This window comes from Paramisgurnus dabryanus, chromosome 5, assembly GCF_030506205.2.
Source record: "Paramisgurnus dabryanus chromosome 5, PD_genome_1.1, whole genome shotgun sequence".
NCBI classification, from domain to species: domain Eukaryota; kingdom Metazoa; phylum Chordata; class Actinopteri; order Cypriniformes; family Cobitidae; genus Paramisgurnus; species Paramisgurnus dabryanus.
Window position 1 is genome coordinate 43,556,177 of NC_133341.1, and position 23,032 is coordinate 43,579,208.

The 23,032-nt window shown below is 38.0% G+C and overlaps 1 protein-coding gene across 2 annotated transcripts in view; it reads right to left on the reverse strand.

The window, feature by feature from the left end:
• Positions 1-23,032, reverse strand: part of usp2b (ubiquitin specific peptidase 2b) — a 55,050-nt gene that overhangs the window by 9,984 nt on the left and 22,034 nt on the right. The window contains exon 1 of one of the 2 annotated variants that reach the window (XM_065284272.1): positions 3,837-4,291. The exons of the other annotated variant lie outside the window; for it this stretch is intronic. Coding sequence (XP_065140344.1) covers positions 3,837-3,995 — 159 coding nt within the window. The 5' untranslated portion in view covers positions 3,996-4,291. Of the gene's footprint in view, positions 1-3,836; positions 4,292-23,032 lie in introns of those variants that run through there. 2 annotated transcript variants of the gene reach the window in all.

Sequence of the window (23,032 nt, forward strand, 5' to 3'; positions counted from 1 at the left end):
TTACGAATTCAAACAAAATTAGCCAACTCGTAAAATATTAAGAATTCTCGTGAGATCATGCTGATAATTCTTTTGCTACGCACATACCAAAAGCGAAACATCGTGTTCCTCGCTCTAGATTACTTGCGAGATTTAACTTCGTGTCTTGTGAAATTTCTACTTGAGTTGAATATTTTTAATTTGCATGGAAGCCGTGTTTGAAGCGAATATTAAGTGTTTTCAAGGCAATCGCACCGGCCAATTTGCGTCATTCACATTGGCGTGCGCATGTTTGCATCTATTCGCGTCTTCGCATTGACTTTGTATGTAATCTACTCGTGCAAATCGTTGAGTTCGCGTTTGGTGGGTAGAACTCTTCAACCGCAACGACATTCTGGCGTTGCATTGCGCATGCGCGAATTTAACTGCTGCTTTGCGACGTTCGCTGGAGTCGCTACAACGTAAGAGATTTGGTAAAATAAATGTTATGTTTTATGGCATTGTAATTGCATCAGTTTATGATTGTACCACTGGTGTTTTTTATCGTATGTGATCAAATGTTTTAAATTTAAGCTAATTTTAACAATTTTTTCTATTTGTATGTTTAAAGGCAAGTATTGCTTACACTGTAAATCTAGGTTTTTAGACTTATTAACATCATGCAATAGTAAAAACTCCTCTTTTGATTTTTTTGTATCTCAATAAATTAATGTTTACGATTGCTTAGTGATTTTTACGTTCTTGGCTGCAGCGGTGTGACAGCATACTTCCGGTCCCCGTAGCCGTTCGCAGCTGTTGCTGAAAGTCCCTAATACATATTTTGATTTCACGAATTCGAAGGGTGTGTGTGATAATTACAATGCCTCGTAACTTCTCAACAAAGTACAGTGGAACAATAATAATTTAATGTAATTAACACATTTATATATAAATCTTTTAATAACATATACATTTATGGTGTTTATCATTACGTATTTGTAAACATTGTGTACTATAAGCTGACCAAGGCATTTCTCTCAGCTATTAAATAACAATGTTAGCAGATTTAGACAGAGACCCCTGCTGTCCAAGACTTCACACAAACAAACAATGCCCATCTGTCACACCACAACAAAAACAGCTACAAGTGATTTATAAAACAGCAAATAAACTGTCAAGGTGCAGTCCACTAGTGCAGATTTATCTCCGGTCTGAAATTCCGGCAGTTTGGAGAGAAACGCTGATGATTTAAAAAATTGGTCACGCTCATCCAGTTGACCGTGACACAACAACATGCACATCGCAATCGCACACATGAAACTGTCACACGAGTCCTGAAATAGCAGTGCTAAGGCTCATGGCACAAGTTCTCATGCGTCACTCGCTGGTATTGGCGTTAAATGCATGATGTGAGGTTTCCGAAGCATCTGGCATATTTGACTTAATGGATCAAATTTAGAATGCACAATCTGGACACATATCCCCCGGACAGGTGAGGTCAAATATGTGGCCATTTGAGATGACAAACTCAGAATTTAACCCTTTATCAGCTGACCTACAGGTAGTATGATAGTCTTAAAATTACATTTACTGTAACAAGAGGTACAATTTGTAAGCTTTCATGAGTCAGTATGAGGTGTATGGACAGTTTGCAATGACCTATACAGTATTGAGTATCAAATGATGCAGTAGTGTACTCTTACACTACTGTTGTAGTGATGTTTACGTACATCAATAACAATCCATACAAGCATTTACCTGATGGCAGGTAACATTACAGTTTGAAATCTATCTATCTATCTATCTATCTATCTATCTATCTATCTATCTATCTATCTATCTATCTATCTACCCACATCAGGCTGAGACTTGTTTAGCTTTGAGTAATCCCGTGAGTTCTCCATTAATTATTTATTTAATTCATCCCCAAACGGGACGAAAAACATCCAATGAGATTTTTTTACTCCACAGAAGATAAGGGAGGTGAAACAGATGGTCCAAGGCCTCACTCCAGTGCTGCCGAGTCGCTCACACCCAACTCTTAAACCAAACAGACCGATACGATACCCGCCAGCACACAGCAGCGGTCTGGACTGCATAAGGCAAGCAGAAGGAGCGACTGGCCGACACGGACACAGTAGGGTCTCACAGACAGCACCTGCCTTTCAAATATCTTTGAAGGGCTGTAAGCTAATTGGCTGGCATGACTTGAAAGCAAATAGGACACTGTGTCCTGACAACAGTTTCTGCAAGCCATGGCTCTCACTGTCGTAGGTACTCAATAAGCCCTGTTGCTGAAAGGTTACATGTATGTACAGATATGCATTTGATTCACATCTCAATCCATTTATGTTAAGCTATTCATAATTGTTCAGACTTTTGTTATAAAATAAATGACAGATTGGGACACATGCGATGGAAAAATTGGACATGTGGTCACTGTAACCTTAACACAGGCATCTGTATTAATAATAAACCAAGACGTTATGCTGTTATCTTAACAATGATTGACAATCCATATCGGGAAGATTTAGAAACTACAGTTTGTACAGTACAGTATCTCCTTAAGGCATGTGAAGAACAAGACAGATTAACTTCATTTTGTTCTTGAATAATACACAGTGTTACAATCGTATTGTTTCTTTCTTACAATAACAAACAACTGTGTTGTCACCAGTTCAATACTTCAGGATGCTGGCCTTATTAATAATATGATTAACTACAGCTGGTTTATCATTGTTGCAAATAAGCTTTGTCATTATAATGGATATTTTTGCATATGTTCTGTTACCTATTCAGATCACTATAGTACTGTTTATAGACTGAATTATAATGATTATGACTATGAATGTGTGCTACAACACAAACCTGATGCACTACAGGTGATGCAGTCATCCTGACCATGTTAATATGGCTCTACATCGTGACTCAATGTCGACCGTTGCGATTTACGTTCAAATATACACTGGTTGTAATTATTTTATTGGCGAATTATAATAAATAAACGAGACAATTAGATTTAAATATGAAAAATGTGGAATAACAAATATTTGAATACATGTATAAAATAGAAAAAAACTAAACACTGGTAAATGGTTCAGTGTGAGTAATAACGCGACGCAACAACTGCGCAGGTAGATGGCGTCAGTTGCCTAACTACAGTACACCCGGCGGCGTATCAACGCAAGTTCAACGCGGTGTTACGTAACAACGCTCGGTGACAACGTTCACTTTATTTCTTGTATATTACAGACAGCGACCCGTATTAACAAAATGACAACCAATGCAGCACTGAATCGTGTAAATTCAAATAGATGCCATTATGAATCATGTTTACCATTAAAACCATTACAACATTGCTTTATGTAGTTGTATTCCAGCAATATTTAATAGTGTTCTGGGTCCCATTCGCCAGATAAAATCTTACCAGTATGACCATGGAGACCAATTGAAACCAATAAAGTTCCCATAAAAACCCCTTTAGACTTTATGTGATTGTTTCTATTGGAGTTATTATAATAATAACGAGCATTAAATAACAATTGAATATGAGGTTGAAGGTTGAGGTAAAGCAAGCAAGGTCGCCTTTTGTTAAATCTGTACACGAGTTCATAATATACAGCAACATATGATTCGTCATGACTGTGTATAGTGTCCCATCACATTCAGATTCTCAAAAAAATACTTGTATTCCAGTTGCTCAATAGTCATGGGTTCGGTTCCATGGTTGGTCACATTAAATTATGAAATAGTACAGTATGCTTGGAATGCGCTGCGAGTCATTTTGCGTAAACCCTGATCTAACGTTATGCAGAAGTTTGCACGCAGTTTGCGCAAAGTGAAGAAAGTAGTTATTTTAAGATGTGACCTAAGCGTACCTTAGCTTGGTTTATGAGAAGCCCCACGAACGTGGACACCAGCATAGATCGAGACATGGTTGGACTCTTTCTGCGCAGATCCGGTTTGATGAAGGGAAAGGCAGAAACCGGTGGCTCCTCCGGGACAGTGACCGTGTATGACTGCCTAATGCTCGGCATGATGGCTTGATAGCAACGAACGCCTTGAGTCTTATCCAAAATTGACTTTTTAAGACCAAAAGCAAAAAAATCCCGTGCAGTCTCGCGGACAGGTGTATTGTATTCCTCAGGAAACGTACAGTCGCGACAACGTCCTTGAGATGAAGAGAGCTTAACATTCAAGAAAAATGCGGGCGAATCACGCAGGTTGCGTAAAAATATATAATGTTATAAATAAATGCTACAGTCTATGTTTGTATGATTTCTGTCGGTTGTATGCACCGACGCTTCAGCGGCAGATATCAGAATAATGGAAAAGTCCACGAGCCGCTCGATTTTACTCGCGCGAGCACACGCCCCCTCGGCACGAGAGAGACTCACGTCACAGGCATGCCTCATGTTCACCCAGACGTCAACCAGCAGAGGACAAGACCTTCCCATTCATCACCAGCAGCATGACGCGGTGTTTATTATGGTTACACTTCACTTCAAACCTGTGTATTAGAGCATTATTGTAATAATAACTCATAATGTATTTTTAACACCTAATAAACAGGTAATTTGGGATACAAGATAATACTGTTCCCTAACTTCCCTAATATTTATGCATTTACCAGATGTTTTTATCCAAAGTGACTTACAGTGCATTACAAGGGATACATTTTATCATTATGTGTGTATGCTGGTGATCAAACCCATGACCTTTATATTGCTAACAAATTGAGCCACTTTTGTTTACATTTACGGATTTGACAGACACTTTATCCGAAGCAACTTACAGCACATTTAAAGTATACATTTTTATCAATACGTGTGTTCCCTTTTAATTAAACCAAACCTGGGGCACCATTCACTTCCATATTATTATTATTTTCCTACTATGGAAGCCAATGGTGCCACAGATCCGCTTGGTTACAAACATTTTTTTCAAATATCTTGCATAATGCTTTGCAAGAAAATAAATTCATACAGGTTTGAAACAACATAAGGGTGAGCACATGATGACAGAATTTTCTTTTTTGTGAACTATCCCTTTAAAGAGCTCCTATGGTCGGATTCACGATTTTACATTTACTAAGTGTGTAAATTTGTAATAGTACATGTTAACAACATGCAAAAGGTACCCCAAAGTACACGATGATGCAAATTATCGTCTCCAACGTAAATCTCTTTTCTTGGACAACAACAAACACACGTATTGTAGGCAATAGTTTACTTCCTGGGATTGGTGATGTAGACAAGAGAGACATTATTATAATTCTTCCTGCTTCGGACTCAGCCTGTAAGTTAACTCCTGTTTGCATTGCATTGTGACGAATCTTTCATACACGGTAAGGAGCGTCACATTTCTGGTTGACGTCAGAGGTATTCAGGCAAATCACAACATACAGATTAGCTGGCCAATTAGGGACACAGAGCTTTTCAGATAGATGAGTTTCGTACAAAATCAATGCGTTTGAGGAAGAGAGGGAAATCTGGAGCTACAAAAATGTACGGTATGTGGGAAAGAATGTGTTTTTTGCACCATAAACCACGCAAACACATTGTTTTATACCAAATACACAAAATAACATTGTTTGTTAGGTGAATTTTAAGCATGTGGCATATGCTTTATGCCAACCAATATACAGTAAATTCAATGTATACGTTTTATGAGTATGGGTGTTCCCTGGAATTTGAATGCATGGCCTTTGTGCTGTTAATGCAATGCACCACCAATTAAAATACAGTACAGAAAACAAACTACCTTTCTACAGAGTTTAACTCCAACTTAAATCAATTACAACTGAACCAGTCAATGAAGGTGTTTGGGATTCCTAGAAATGTGTCGTGTGTGTTGGACACACCTCTCCCGCAGCTCGACAGGAAGAGTGCAGGTCACCTTTGTTTTAGGTAACAGGCAACTAAAATCAAATCCAATAACATATTCAAAGTTTTCACATAATTGTGCCAGTGGCGTAGCCAGAAATGTTCAAGTGGGTGGGCCTGTATAAAACAGGGTGGGCAAAGCATACAACATACGTGACCTGTACTGTACAATTGTGTCCGAATGAGCACATTCTAATTTTGAGCTACGGTAGGCTATATGTCAATGTTTTATATATATATATATATATATATATATATATATATATATATATATATATACACACACAGCAAAATTACCAGTGTTAAATCTACACTAATACCCATATATACACCAAGAGTGTACATTTAACACTAGTGATTTTACTGTGTATATATATATATATATATATATATATATATATATATATATATATAGCTACATTAATCCCTCATCCAGCAATCCCAATTCTTCAAATGGTCATTAAACATCTTGCAGGCAAAGTTGGGCATTTTCCCATCTGCGTTTCGGTTTTTAAAACATGCAGGAATTAGAAAATAAAGTAAAGGACTTGCCGGATGTTAAAATAGTTTTATAAAGACATATAAATTCATGACCTGTTTGCATGTTTAAAGAGCAACAAGACTCGAAAATCTGCTACTCGCGCTCACTGACAGATCCGAAGTTTGGACACAAACAGAAGCGCGAGACACAACCCTGATATATACATATACAAAGAATCACAGTTTTGAAAATATCTTGTTTTGACAAGAATTCACACAGATATAATCTGTTATATCTTAAGTGAATGTTTGCTTAACTATTGGGGTAAAATATCTGATGTGTAACATATTAAATCCATGCATTACAGTAGAAGCTGTCTGTCTCAATGTCAATCAAACAATAAAAGAAAGATAGAAAAAATGTAACGTTTTTATAGATATTGTTTTTGACTGTGCGTGTACCAAATCTATTAGTTTTACCAGTGATGGTAGTAGTATGGATGCAGTGATTTTGTTTTTGAAATTTCAAAAATGTAAAAAACACTTTGTTGACTCTGGTCATTTTTTGTCAGATTAAATCATATTGGTTTGAAGTTTTTTAAACAGAGAATGTCAAAATAACACAAACTAATTTTTGATAATTTGCGAGCAGGGGTCACATATATAAACTGTGTGCCAAATTACGGGAAAATAATAAAATAACTTATAATACAACATGTTTGAAAGCAAAGCACCTTTACATCCCCTGGGCCATCTGGTTAACCAATTCCTTTATCTTTGAGAGATAAAACGCTTACATGCTCAGTAATAATCAAGGAGCGAATACATTTTATATATCTGATTTATTAATTATGGAGAAGAGTTTTTTGTTTTTTAACGTGTGAAAATATGTCTAACTTAACGCGGAACAAACAATCTGAAGAATCATATTTAACGGTTCATTTTGACAAGCGCGGGGTAAGTCTAAACTACGAAACTGCATACAATTGAGAATGGAAACTTTATATGATTTGATAAAAAGTTATGTCATATGACATTTATTCGTAGTGTTATTATTTATTGTTGTTCTTGAATTAAATAATTCTGTCCAGAAAATGGCTTTCTGGTTGGGTGGGCCCACAAATCAAAGTGGTAGCTACGCTTCTGAATTGTGCTCTGGTTTGTTTTCATCCAGAATATCAAATGTTGGCCTTATTGTAGTCCCCGCTTATAAAAGCTGAAATTAGACTCATTAAAGTGTAACAACACACAATCCTGTACCACATGTTCTAGGCATCACGCAACACTTTGCACTGTGTGCTGCAGGGGTGTCCCCTTTGCACAATATAAAAGATCTTTGCACAATATAAAAGACTCTCTGTCCAAGGTACACTTTTGATCATGCAGGCACTATAAAGCAGAGTGTAATGTTGAAGGAGTCTCTCACTGCCCTTAGGCAACCAGAAGGTCTTAAAGGGCCCATATTATGCATAATTGACTTTTACAAGGTGTTTGGACGAAATGTGTGTTGGCAGTACACTATGTGAACACAACAACCCTACGATGGAAAAAATCCAACCTCTCCCTTATTTTTAATCCACATTAAATCAAAGCATTTTCATTAAACATGCCGTTTTGATTCTTTTGTTAATGTGACGTCACACAAACAAAGCCCCGCCCACAACCAATGACTGACTGGTTAATTTGACCCAAAAGCTTTTCTAAATGTGTTTGTTAGCACATTGTAGCACTAATGCGGCAAATACACTATTGTCCCATACTGTATTCACAAAAATCAGATCTATTTAAAACTAAAAGTGCTCATTGTCCGTTGTTATGAGGGTGGTTGGAGCAGTAGGTCATTTGCATTTAAAGGTACACACATTAAAACAGAGCTTATTTGCACGCATCCAAAGAGGGGCATTTTGGACATATAACAAATGATCTGTGGGAAATTTTGTGCTGAGACTTCACAGACACGTTCTGGGCACACCTGAGACTTATACATTTTGGGCTCTATCTTACACCCGGCGCAATGCAGCGCAATGCGCGACGCAAGTGTCTTTTGCTAGTTTCCACCCTGCTCAATTATCATTTTCACGTTTAGCGCCACGTTGTTTAAATAGCAAATGCATTTGCGCCCCATTTTGCGCCCATGTGCGTTCTGGTCTAAAAAAGAGGTGTGTTCAGGCGCATTGTTGGCGCGTTGCTATTTTGAGGCAACTAAAATAGACTACACCATTGACCAACAAAAACCTTTTTGCGCAATATGTTTTTTTGTTATTTAAAAAGCGCATTAGTAATATGCGCCTATAAACGGGAGGACAACGCGGGTTTGCTTATCACAAACAAAAATGCGCAACAGCACAAAAACGCTTTTAAATATGAAAGATTAAAGGAATGTAAAAGATTATTATTGAGTCTCTTGGACATAAATGAAGACTAATTATGAGACGTTAGAAGGCACAAAGAGCTGCTTCACCTGCAGCCTGGTAAGCAAACAAATGCTTTGCTTTAAACAAATGCATCTGTTTTTAAATGTTTTTTTTAAATGCTACCTCACGGATTTATTGTATATGATGAATCTGTACCTGTGGATATGGTGAGATGAGAAACATTTGTAAGTAATGCTTAAAAAAACTGACGCTGTCCAAGTGCTGAAACGTGTGGAGAGCCGTTTGTAAATTCTTTATCTCCTGTTTGTTACAAATAAAGTATTTTTAGAGTACAAACGTCTTACATACTTGTAAATTATTTTTTGATGATATTGGATAGCCATACATTTAAAGCAATTAAAAGCCTGCTTTTTTACTTCCATGACTAAAAGAAAACGGGTTTTAAAGGTTTTACTAAAAAATAACAATTTCAATACAAGTGAAAAACAACACAATTATTTAACATTAATCTTAAACTGGGGATCTTCTTCCTCCGCTTAGTTTTTCAGTTTACAAAGTCCGTCATCTAAATAGGGATTAGACATAGCGCCAGCACAACTTTAAAGGGGATGAGAGCTGAGACTCTCATTGGTTTATTGCACGTTACGCCCAAAATACTCCCATTACTCATTAAACAAAAGGGCCTACGCTTTTCAACCATGCACTCGGCGCAAAAATTTTTTTCCCGTCGTTAAACTAGCAAAAGTAGATTCGGACAAGCCCATTTAGACGTTGCGCTGTGCGCTTTAGACAATGCGCTTAGATCGTTAAAATAGGGCCCATTGTAAAAAAGCATAATAAATACCATTTAATGAACTGTACATTTGCTTTCAGAGAACTGAGTACTGTGTGTACACCACTTAAACAGATCTAACTTGTCAAAAAGCCAATTAATCCTCTTTTTTTCTGTTTGTTTTAGCAGTTTTGCCCTTGAAGAAGCATTTTAATATTGTTTTATTATGCAAAACACAACTACACTACACTACAAAAATTTTGCATCACATCTATCCTCCAGTGACCCCGTTATTTAACCCTGAACTACTCAGTAGGACGCACGCAAAACAGACCAGCGACCCAGAAGCAACTGTGAGGTCATTTGTGTGGGAAAAGCTAAAGCCCTAGCGGTGTTTCTGTAAAGCTCTCTTATGTCTTTTCAGCAGCCTTTTGTGCAAGCATAGCAGAAGCGGCTCATTCTGTGTAAACAATTGCATTCGTCTTATGAAACGCAGCTCTGAATCAAGCTTACATAAGAAGCTGTGTGCTGCTGAGCCATGCCAAAGCATCTCCATCTCACTGCCACGACTAACAGATGTGCTTGTGTGTGTGACAGAGAATTAAAGGGACTCTCTGTTTTGGAGAGACCTGAATAGCGTGACTGTATGTACTGTAAACAAACCAGACGGACAACATGACCGATTACAGGCCGATACATCAGTGCATCCCTATTTAAAATACCTAGCAATTTTTAATAAATATTTAAAATTGCTTGATGTTTTTATTGTGCATTTTATATTTTGTTCATATTGATGTTACGTTAGCTGGTGGGGAGAGAGAAGAGGGGGACGATGGATACAATAAACATAGAACTTTAATAGATATAATGACTGATAATACACACACACACACACACAGCATAACATCTGACACCAACGGAGATCGGACCAAGACTGAAATCAAGGCAGGTGTATATATAGAGGGTATTCACTAGAGGTCTTCACGGGTCCACTTACAGGGTTCCCACCCCTTAGTTAACTTCAAATTCAAGGACCTTTCAAGGACTTTGTATAACATTGGTTACATTGTATTACCTTTTAAGATACATTGTTACAGTTCCCTTTCGAGGGAACTCGCGCTGCGTCACTGCTGTGACACTTTGGGGACGCCTCCAGGGGTAAGTGTGTCTGAATGTGTATATCTAATTTAACCAATGGTGAGGCTTAACGACAAAGACAGGGTGACGCAGGGGCCAGGAAGTATATCGCTATCTAAAATATTGTCAAAGACGGCGTTACAGGGACGCAGGAAGTATGGCAATGGAGACGCAGCGTCTCGTTCCCTTCTCAGGGAACAACACTTACAGTCAGGTTAAAAAAAATTGCCACTGGTTCGGGGCAGACTCGGATCAGTAGCAGTAGCCATATGTCAGATATATGTACAGTTTTGGGATAAAAAATATACCGATGGATACTCTTATTCGGTGTTATTGCAAAGTTTTGTCAGTGAGCCTTCATTAAAAAACATCCATTATGATGAGCCTTGTGTTCTACAAAGGTGGGTTGGTTTAATAGTGTTAGGCAGGGCAAACATATGTCAGGAAAAGCAATGTCTGGCCATATGCCAATGTCCACAGACTACTGGTTGTTTGGCAAGTTGTAAGGGTCACTGTTAAGGCCAACTAAATTTAATTTAAGATGATAATAGTCAGTTTTACAGGCGTTTTCGCAGCAGCCGCTATGAAAACCAGCCATTTTGTTGAATGTTTTGCCAATCAACAGGGCGAGCTCCGGCGTTGTCCCGTAGAAAAGTGAGGTTGTTGCATACCCTCTATACTAAGGAACAAAAGTGATGATGATTAAAGGGGCAATCAGTAGGATTTACCCACATCTAGTGGTGGAATTGTATTTTGCATTCAAACGAACAGTGCTTTCTGGCGCCTCGCCTTTCCAAATGCGTGTTGCAACTACGGAAGCCGTTATGTAATCGCTGATCTCCTTGTCCATTGCAGCTGGTTCACGTGTTCTGATTGAAAACGCATTGTGGAAACACGTTGGTAGGCTAGTGCTTTTTCCTCTCTGCTATTATAGTTTATCAATACAGCGGAACAATATGGATGCCTCCTTGGACTTACCCGTCCAATGTAAGTAAAGAGGAGAAATTCTAAGCTTACAAAGAAAAGTCAGATCACTGGCAGAGGTCATTTGACACCAACGAGGACATATTTATCAATAAAGACATTGATTTTGATTAATAAAACACTTAAAATCCTACTTATTGCCCCTTTAATGTGATTAAACTAACAAACAACAGGTGTAGACAATGACGACTAAATGAAAAATGAGGAAAACGAATCAACAAAGATGATACCTTAACAATTGGGTGATTCTCGCGAAATTAGACTTATGAGGTGTCATGAAACATTTTGATAAAAGTAAGAGTATCAAAATAAGAAGCATACAGTAACAAACATCTCTTCACGTACTATTTTGCACATGATTTCAAATAACATCATACAAACCAATTTTGTAGTTTTTTCCAAAATTTTCATTTCCGCAATGTGTCCATGACTGGATTTGGATTGTTTGACATGGAAATATTTATAATTAAAAAATCTATAAAATAAAAAGCTTCAGTGCATGTTATACTATAAACATTTACAGTAAAGAAACATGTGCTATTTGGTGATCATCGGTAAATGTAGAGACAATAATAAGGAATATAAATGTGTCCAAGACCAATTTTCTCATCCTCCGCAACAATTTTCAATCATTGTTTAAGCTCTCAAGGAACTAACATTTAAAAAAAAAAAAATGTGTTGGAAGGGACATAATTGACTGTGACACTCAAGATGGCTACCAGGTAAGCAGTTCTTATTTTTTCTCTCCAGATAAAAGTTGAAATTTTGTTGTCATAGTACCTAGACAACTTATTAGTTCTCATTACCGAAACATGAGTTTGTAAATGCATATATTTAATGTAATATCATGTTGCGGTAATGATAATTTTTGATAATGATAATCTAAAAAATTTAAATAATTCTATAAGAAATATTTTTTGTAAATCCTCTAAAAATAATGGTTATAGTAAGTTCAGACCTTAATCTTATATGTGCAACAAAATAGGCTTCAAGGGTTTTTTTAAAATTCTGATGCTGGACAACTTCTAAATCTGGATTTGTGAGAATCACCCAATTATGTTATTATGAAATGAAAATGTGCATTTATGCAATGAAAATAATCTAAAATAGCTCTGTAGACCCTGCGTATTGTATTCTTTGACAAAAGATAAAATGAAGATACAAAACCCTTTATGTGCGTCTAACATGATTTCTTGTAAATAAACACTTTTTATCAGACTCTTAAAACCGCCGCTATTTCTAAATGACCTGAGGCTGGAATTAAGCAGATCTGAAATATTTGAGAGCACTCGGTTAATATCATTGTATTTAGAGGCTTTTGCATCACAGTTCCTCAAATGCTCTCTTGTTTTCAAGTTGCTTTGGATAAAAAGCTCTGCTAACTGAATTTATGTAAGTGTAAAAATAAGAAAAACATTATGAAATACTTTGTAATTCACACCTGAGAAATACTGCACAACACATACAGTAGTACTTCAGCAAGAGGGCAACAAGTAACATGTCCTCTTATGACCACTTGTTTCTATAAAAAAAAATATTAAATGACAACAAAGAAAGTATTAAAACGGCAGCAAAGAGTAAACCTCTAGCTGAAATCCTCCCATCTGAAGTGAAAAGAAGTACCTTGTACAAGTATTTAAACTACAAGATTCGTAGACGCACACAGTATAAAAGGCTGCTGTTTACATAACTGTGCTTTTCAACATGCAGGGCTGTTGCACAACAACTCATCATCGCAGTGACTCTGGCATAGAGGGCAATGCTCTCAGAGAACCAGCCTGGCACGCGAGAGGATTCGTGCAGAGAAACGGTAAGCGTGGTTGGGTGTCAGCTGTTGTTTCATGGCTTTAAATTCTTGGTAACTGGTCTCCCACTTAATCATTAACTTTTGTAGATCCTTAGATCAGTTTAAGTTAGTGGAGTCAGCATGAATGAGGGTCGGTGGTAATATGTGATGTATAGAGAAGTGGAGCATATATACAAAAGAATTCTTCCACACACTCACTAAAACTGGGTGCATGACAGAAGAAGAGAAAAATAGAAAGGGTGCATGTGTTTGGGTCTATTATAAGCAGCATTCGTCGACACAGACGGGGTGATGTCATCACCACCACCGCTGCAGTGACTCATTCTGAACCCACCAGTCAGAAATAGAACCAAAACATCACAGTGACCTCTAAATGCCTCCAAACTCAAACACAGACACATCACAGCCCCAATATAACAAAAAATCACCGTGACCTCTAAATGCCTGCAAACACACAACAGACATGCTCCAGTATCACAAAAATATCATAGTGACCCCTAAATGCCCCCAAACTTACAACATGCATCACAACTACAATATTACAAAAACGTCACAGTCATCTCTAAACGCCCGGAAACACACAACACTCATGCATGCATGCATGCATCACAACTATAATATTACAAAAACGTCACAGTCATCTCTAAACGCCCGGAAACACACAACACTCATGCATGCATGCATGCATCACAACTATAATATTACAAAAACATCACAGTGACTCCTAAATGCGCCCAAACTCACAACACGCATCACAAATCCAATATCACAAAAAACATTGAAGTGGCCGCTAAAAGTCTCCAAACACACACGCTTCACAACTCTGATATCACAAAACATCACAGTGACCTCTAAACGCCTCCAAATTCTAAACATGATCACATCACAATTCCAATATCCCAAATACGTCACATTGACCTCTAAATGCCTCCAAACTCACAACAAGCACGCATCACAGCTCCAATATCATGAAACATCACAGTGGCCACTAAATGCCTCCAAATGGAAACTCACATCCCAGACGCATCACAACGCCAATATTACAAAACATCACAACGACTACGCAATGCTTCCAAATACACAACATGCAGGTATTACAACTCCAATATCACAAAACATCAAAATGACCTATAAATGCCTGCAAACGCACAAAATAGCTCAAATGCTTCTTTTATTAATGCACAACACGCACGTATCACAATCTTAATATCACAAAAACATCACAGTGTCCACTAAATGCCTACAAATGCAAATTCACGATACGCATGCATATAATCACAACCCCAATAGCACATCTCACAACATGCATGCATGTATCACAACAACCGCAATATCACAAAACATCACAACGACTACGCAATGCTTTCAGACTCACAACATGCAAGCATCCCAACTATTACAAAACATCACACTGACCTCTAAATGCTTCCAAATGCACAACACGCACCTATCACAACTTCAATATCACAAAAACATCACAGTGGTCACTAAATGCCTCCAAATGCAAACTCACAACACGCACGCATATATCACAACCCCAATATCACCAAACTTCAGAATGACCTCTCTAAATGCCTGCATACTCACAACACGCACGCATGTATTACAACCCCAATATCACAAAATATAACAACGACTATCACAAAAGATCACAACGACTACGCAATGTTTCCAAACTCACAAGACGCAAGCATCACAACTTCAATATCACAAAACATCACAGTGACCTCTACATGCCTGCAAACTCACAACATGCAAGCATCACAACTCCAATATCACCAAACATTGCAGTGACCTCTTAATGCCTCCAAACTCACAACACAGATGCATCACAACCCAAAATCACAAAACATCCCAATGACCTCTCTAAATGCCTGCATACTCACAACACGCACGCATATATCACAACCCCAAAATCACAAAAGCATCACTGCGGCCACTGCAGTAAATGGCTCCAAATGCACTACATGCAAGCATCACAACCCCAAAAATCACAAAACATCCCAATGACCTCTAAATGCCTGCAAACTCACAACACAGACATATCACAACCCCAATATTACAAAACATCACAACGACTACGCAATGCTTCCAAACACACAACATGCAGGTCTCACAACAACAATATCACAAAACATTAAAATGACCTGTACATGCCTGCAAACGCACAACACGCACGCATCACAGCTCCAATATCACAAAACATCACAGTGGTCGCTAAATGCTTCCAAATGCACAACACGCACGTATCACAACCTCAATATCACAAAAACATCAGTGTCCACTAAATGCCTCCAAATGCAAATTCACGACACACATGCATATAATCACAACCCTAATATCACATCTCACAACATGCATGCATGTATCACAACAACCCCAATATCACAAAACATCACAACGACTACGCAATGCTTTCAGACTCACAACATGCAAGCATCCCAACTATTACAAAACATCACACTGACCTCTAAATGCTTCCAAATGCACAAAACGCACCTATCACAACTTCAATATCACAAAAACATCACAATGGTAACCAAATGCCTCCAAATGCAAACTCACAATACGCACGCAATATATCACAATCCCAATATCACCAAACTTCACAATGACCTCTCTAAATCCCTGCATACTCACAACACGCACGCATGTATCACAACCCCAATATCACAAAATATAACAACGACTACGCAATGTTTCCAAACTCACAAGACGCAAGCATCACAACTTCAATATCACAAAACATCACAGTGACCTCTACATGCCTGCAAACTCACAACACGCACGTATCACAACCTCAATATCACAAAAACATCACAGTGTCCACTAAATGCCTCCAAATGCAAATTCATGACACACATGCATATAATCACAACCCTAATATCACATCTCACAACATGCATGCATGTATCACAACAACCCCAATATCACAAAACATCACAACGACTATGCAATGCTTTCAGACTCACAACACGCAAACATCACAACCCCAATATCACAAAACATTACAACGACTACGCAATGCTTCCAAACTCACAAGAAGAAAAACATCACAATGACCTCTTAATGCCTGCAAACTTACAACACGCACGCATCACAACTCCAATATCACAAAACATCACAGTGACCTCTTAATGCCTCCAAACTCACAACACCATCTGTGTTATGAGTTTGGAGGCATTAAGAGGTCTCTGTGATGTTTTGTGACATTGGGGTTGTGATGCTTGCGTGTCACACCCCCAAAATCACAAAACATCACAATGACCTCTAAATTCCTGTAAACTCACAACACGCACCCATATATCACAACCCCAATATCACAAAGCATCACAACTCCAATATCACCAAATATCACAGTGACCTCTTAATGCCTCTAAACTAACAACACAGACGCATCACAACCCCAAAATCACAAAACATCACAATGACCACTAAATGTCTGCAAACTCACAACACGCACCCATATATGACAACCCCATATCACAAAACATCACAACGACCATGCAATGCTTCCAAACTCACAACATGCAAACATCACAACTCCAATATCACAAAAACATCACAGTGAAAACTAAATGTCTGCAAACTCACAACAAAGACACATCACAACCCCAATATCACAAAACATCACAACGACCATACAATGCTTCCAAACTCACAACATGCAAGCATCACAACTGCAATATCACAAAAACATCACAGTGAAAACTAAATGTCTGCAAACTCACAACACAGACACATCACAACCCCAATATCACAAAACATCACAACCACTACGTAATGCTTCCAAACTCACAACATGCAAGCATCCAACTCCAATATCACAAAACATCACAATGACCTCTAAATGCCTGCAAACTCTCAACCCAGATGCATCACAACCCCAAAAATCACAAAACATCACAATGACCTCTAAATGTCTGCAAACTCACAACACGCACCCATATCTCACAACCCCAATATCACAAAACATCACAGTAAAAACTGAATGTCTGCAAACTCACAACACAGACACATCACAACCCCAATATCACAAATCATCACAAAGACTATGCAATGCTTCCAAACTCACAACATGCAAGCATCACAACTCCAATATCACCAAATATCACAGTGACCTCTTAATGCCTCTAGATTAACAACACAGACGCATCACAACCCCAAAATCACAAAACATCACAACGACCATGCAATGCTTCCAAACTCACAACATGCAAACATCACAACTCCAATATCACAAAAATATCACAGTGAAAACTAAATGTCTGCAAACTCACAACACAGACACATCACAACCCCAATATCACAAAACATCACAACGAAAATGCAATGCTTCCAAACTCACAACATGCAAGCATCACAACTGCAATATCACAAAAACATCACAGTGAAAACTAAATGTCTGCAAACTCACAACACAGACACATCACAACCCCAATATCACAAAACATCACAACCACTACGTAAATCTTCCAAACTCACAACATGCAAGCATCCAACTCCAATATCACAAAACATCACAATGACCTCTAATTGTCTGCAAACTCCCAACCCAGATGCATCACAACCCCAAAAATCACAAAACATCACAATGACCTCTAAATGTCTGCAAACTCACAACACGCACCCATATCTCACAAACCCAATATCACAAAACATCACAACGACTATGCAATGCTTCTAGGGGTGTGCCGGTTTCAGAATTGGTGATGACGGTTATGACGTGAGTCAAATGTGACGGTTCATCACATAACCGTCTGTGGGGGGCGTTTTGCTCGTTTAAATGCTCGTGGATTGACGGGAAAGTGTCATTTTACCATTTAATCATGAATGTGATGCCAAGTGTGTTTTAAACAGTAATAACTTTGAACAATTTAACAGAAAGCGATGAAATATTAAAAAAACACACTGTTGCCAGAAGACTGCGCTGTCACTCTCTGCCCAGCATAAATTAATCCTCTATCTATCATCTATTTTAATAATCTTCAGAGAAACAGATTTGTGCATTGGGCTTTTTATGTCTGTAATTGTGTTTATATCTGTCATTACACGGACCAGAACAGCACGAAAACAATGTGGATTAAAAGCGTATTGAAGAGGTTTTGCTCATAAATGCGCAGGTAAAAGAAAGTAATATGAACTTGAGATTGTTATTAAACGCAGCCGGTGTAAAAGCACAATGGCCACGCGCGGCAAACGCTCTCCACATACAGTACGCGCTGTTCAGTGCTCACACTTGCGAAGTAAACCGGCGTTTGAATAAACAAGACACTGATTAGCTACTTACTCTACGTTTATTTAAAATTAACAGCAAGACAAGCAGTGAATGTGCTTTCAGGAGAGTTAGTAGATTAGCATGGGAGAATTTGAACTTGAAAAGCGGAGTGTACTGACGCCTTTCCGTGGTTAAAACAACATTCCTTCTCATGGTCATTCATGTTTATTTGATGCTATAAATTAACTAGAAGGAAGAGATGATTGGAAAGCTGAGCCTTTGTTTAATATGTTAAATCTCAAAAGTAACCGAAAAGTAACCTGGTCTGTCCTGTATGTCAGCGCGTTGTCAATGTCTGCTCCGCTCTGTATTTTTCACTGCGTGAGAACGTGAGGGGGCGTGTAACACAGACTGTTAACAATTGTTTTAAATAGTATTTAAAAATTCTTTATGATAAAAAATGTTTTAAAAAATATTTTAATAACACGGTTTTGGCGGTTATAGAGTTCTAATGACGGTGTTCAACTATAACCGTCGGTCTCACGGTTATATAATGACCGTCACACCCCTAAATGCTTCCAAACTCACAACATGCAAACATCACAACTCCAATATCACAAAAACATCACAGTGAAAACTAAATGTCTGCAAACTCACAACACAGACACATCACAACCCAAATATCACAAAACATCACAAAGACTATGCAATGCTTCCAAACTCACAACATGCAAGCATCACAACTCCAATATCACAAAACATCACAATGACCTCTAAATGTCTGCAAACTCCCAACCCAGATGCATCACAACCCCAACATCACAAAACATCACAATGACCTCTAAATGTCTGCAAACTCACAACACACACCCATATCTCACAACCCCAATATCACAAAACATCACAGTGAAAACTGAATGTCTGCAAACTCACAACACAGACACATCACAACCCCAATATCACAAAACATCACAAAGACTATGCAATGCTTCCAAACTCACAACATGCAAGCATCACAACTCCAATATCACAAAATATCACAATGACCTCTTAATGTCTGCAAACTCCCAACCCAGATGCATCACAACCCCAAAATCACAAAACATCACAATGACCTCTAAATGCCTGCAAACTCACAACACGCACCCATATCTCACAACCCCAATATCACAAAACATCACAGTGAAAACTGAATGTCTGCAAACTCACAACACAGACACATCACAACCCCAATATCACAAAACATCACAAAGACTATGCAATGCTTCCAAACTCACAACATGCAAGCATCACAACTCCAATATCACAAAATATCACAATGACCTCTTAATGTCTGCAAACTCCCAACCCAGATGCATCACAACCCCAACATCACAAAACATCACAATGACCTCTAAATGTCTGCAAACTCACAACACACACCCATATCTCACAACCCCAATATCACAAAACATCACAACGACTATGCAATGCTTCCAAACTCACAACATGAAAGCATCACAACTCCAAAATCACAAGACATCACAATGATCTCTAAATGTCTGCAAACTCACAACACACACCCATACATCACCCCCCCAAAATCACAAAACATCACAACCAGTACGCAATGCTTCCAAACTCACAACACGCAAGCATCACAACTCCAGTATCAGTGCCTCACTGCAGAACACAACATTCAGGGTGCGGGGTTAGATCCAGAATTTTTAAGTATTTTTTGCAGTATAAAATGTATTCAGAATTGTATTATGACAAAATGAAATATAAAAGTGCAGATAGTGTTTCATTTATGGTGATAACTACGCCCAGCATACAAAACTCAACAATGGTGAAAATCATCAAACACACAGCACTGCAATGCTACAAAGCAAAAACTAACACATGTGAGGATGTCATGTGTTCCTAAAATGTACAGTTTGCAAAATATGCATGTGTGTGTTTGTGCATTAGATGGAATTGACTTAAGAAAAAAGGCTGATCATTCGAAGGCCTCCTGGTATGCATGCAGCTGGTTAGACGGAGTGTCCATCAGATCAAAAGATTTTCTGATGCACTTAGAAAGCTTTTTCATTAAGAACAAGGCCCAATGCTTAGTAAGATCCGACTTCTCAGAACTAATACATAACCACACTGCTAAACTATATCATTGCGACGTTCGTATAATGAGCAACATGCATATCTGTGCTGCTGGTTAATAAATTCGAAGTACTGCGTAACACATTTGCGGTATCCAAGAAAGCCAAGCATGAACTGACCCTTCTCCCATTCTGAGAATGAACGTATCATTCCTTCATTGTAGGGCTATTTTTGTTTTATCACCTGCCAGAAAAATCACTTTCGAAAGTAATAGTAACATCAATGCCTTTTCTCTACAAACTGCAGATTCTGGGGTCATATACAGTCTTTATGTATGTCTGAGAGTTATCTGCTAAACACACAGAGTTAGGGATTTATTTGAATATATAGGCAGACCACTAATAGCAATGCCACTAATAATAATGTCTGTGTGACTTCCTTAAGCCAGACTCACATAGAAGAGCGACATTCTTTCAGAAGGCAAGACTAATAATCTCCTATTATTCAGTCAACCTGAATAGCTTTTAGATTGACAACAAACAGCATAAAGATGATTATTATAACATTCATACAGTAAAACTGCAGCTGGCTTTGAAATGTAAACCCTTGCTTGCTTCAACCTCGATTACATAATATTAAAGTCTCTTTCTGTTGGCCTGAAGGCAATCACCAGACATACGCTGGGCAAATGAGTAACTGCTGATGGTGAAATGACCAATGAATAATTTCACGGAAAGAGAGTGAGAGAGTTTACTCAGCTATAATGAAATGTTCACAGTCATGAGTGGAAAGATTGATGGGGGAAGAGAACGAAAAAAGAGAGTTTGATCCACCATGTGAAATTCAAAGAACAATGCTGCAATTCTGTTCGACTTCAAAGTAAATCCTTATGTAAGCCACAGATGTCTAATACAAACATGATTAAAACCTGTTATTATTAACAGTGCACTACTGTGCAAGTAACTTCATTGAGTCAATTCTGATTCAAGTTCTTGTAGCGCACATTAATGCAATAACTTAAAGGAAAACACCACAGTTTTTCAATATTTTACTATGTTCTTACTTCAACTTAGCCTAATGAATACATACCTATCTTTTTTCATTGCGTGCATTTAATCTTTGTATAGCGCGTTGTGAATGTGTTAGCATTTAGCCTAGCCCCATTCATTCCATAGGATCCAAACAGAGATGAATTTAAATCCACCAAAAGAGGATAAAAAATGAGAACTATATTGTATGGCGGAAGAGCACTTAGTTTGCAGCACTTCGACCTCGGCGCAGTAACATCATCAATCCTGACTCCTCCCCATTTCGCTCAAACTTCCTTCAGTATTACTTCGCCCGAGGTCGAAGTGCTACAAACTAAGTGATCTTCCGCCATACAATATAGTTCTCAAAAACCGCCACGTTTAATTTTGTGCCACTATACTTACTTGTGTAACTACTCATGTAACAGCCTCTAAATAGGGAAAACATGGAAGTGTTTGGTGGCTTCGAAATTCATCTCTGTTTGGATCCTAAGGAATTAATGGGGCTAGGCTAAATGCTAACACAGCCACAACGCGCTGTACAAAGATTAAGTGCATGCATTGAAAAAAGATAGATATGTATTAATTCATCTAAATTGAGGTAAGAACATAGTAAAATATTGGAAAAACTGTGGTGTTTTCCTTAAAAAAAGGGTTGTGAGAAGTTGCAATGCTGTTGCCTAATTTAATAATGCTTAATATTCAAGTTTTGTTTGTCAAATTCAGTATCAAGACCAAGACAACTTTAAAGGCTATTTTCTCAATATTTTGATTTTTTGGCACGCTCAGATTCCAGATTTTTAAATAGTTGCCAGATATCTCGGCCAAATATTGTCCTATCCTAACAAACCATCCATTAATGGAAAGCTTATTTATTTAACTGTCTGATGATGTATATATCTCAATTTCAAGAAAATGACCCCATATGATGGTTTTGTGGTCCAGGGTCACATGGAAAAAATATGTGAAATATGGGCAAAAAACATTTTTTTCCAGCATTTTCCAAACAAGATGTTTTACTTAAGCTAAAAAATAAAAACAGCTACAGTGTATGGCACCTACTTTATTTGGTGTTAACCATAATGTTAACTCAATAGGTTAAATAGGAGTCTTTTTGAAGAGGTGTTGAGCTTTAAAGCTTTAAAGGCCACCTATTATGCCTATTCTTACAAGATGTAATATAAGTCTCAGGTGCGCCTAGAATGTGTCTGTGAAGTTTAAGCTCAAAATACCCCACAGATCATTTATTATAGCATGTCCAAAATGCCCCTATTTGGATAGGAGCAAAAAAGCTCTGTTTTCATGTCTGCAC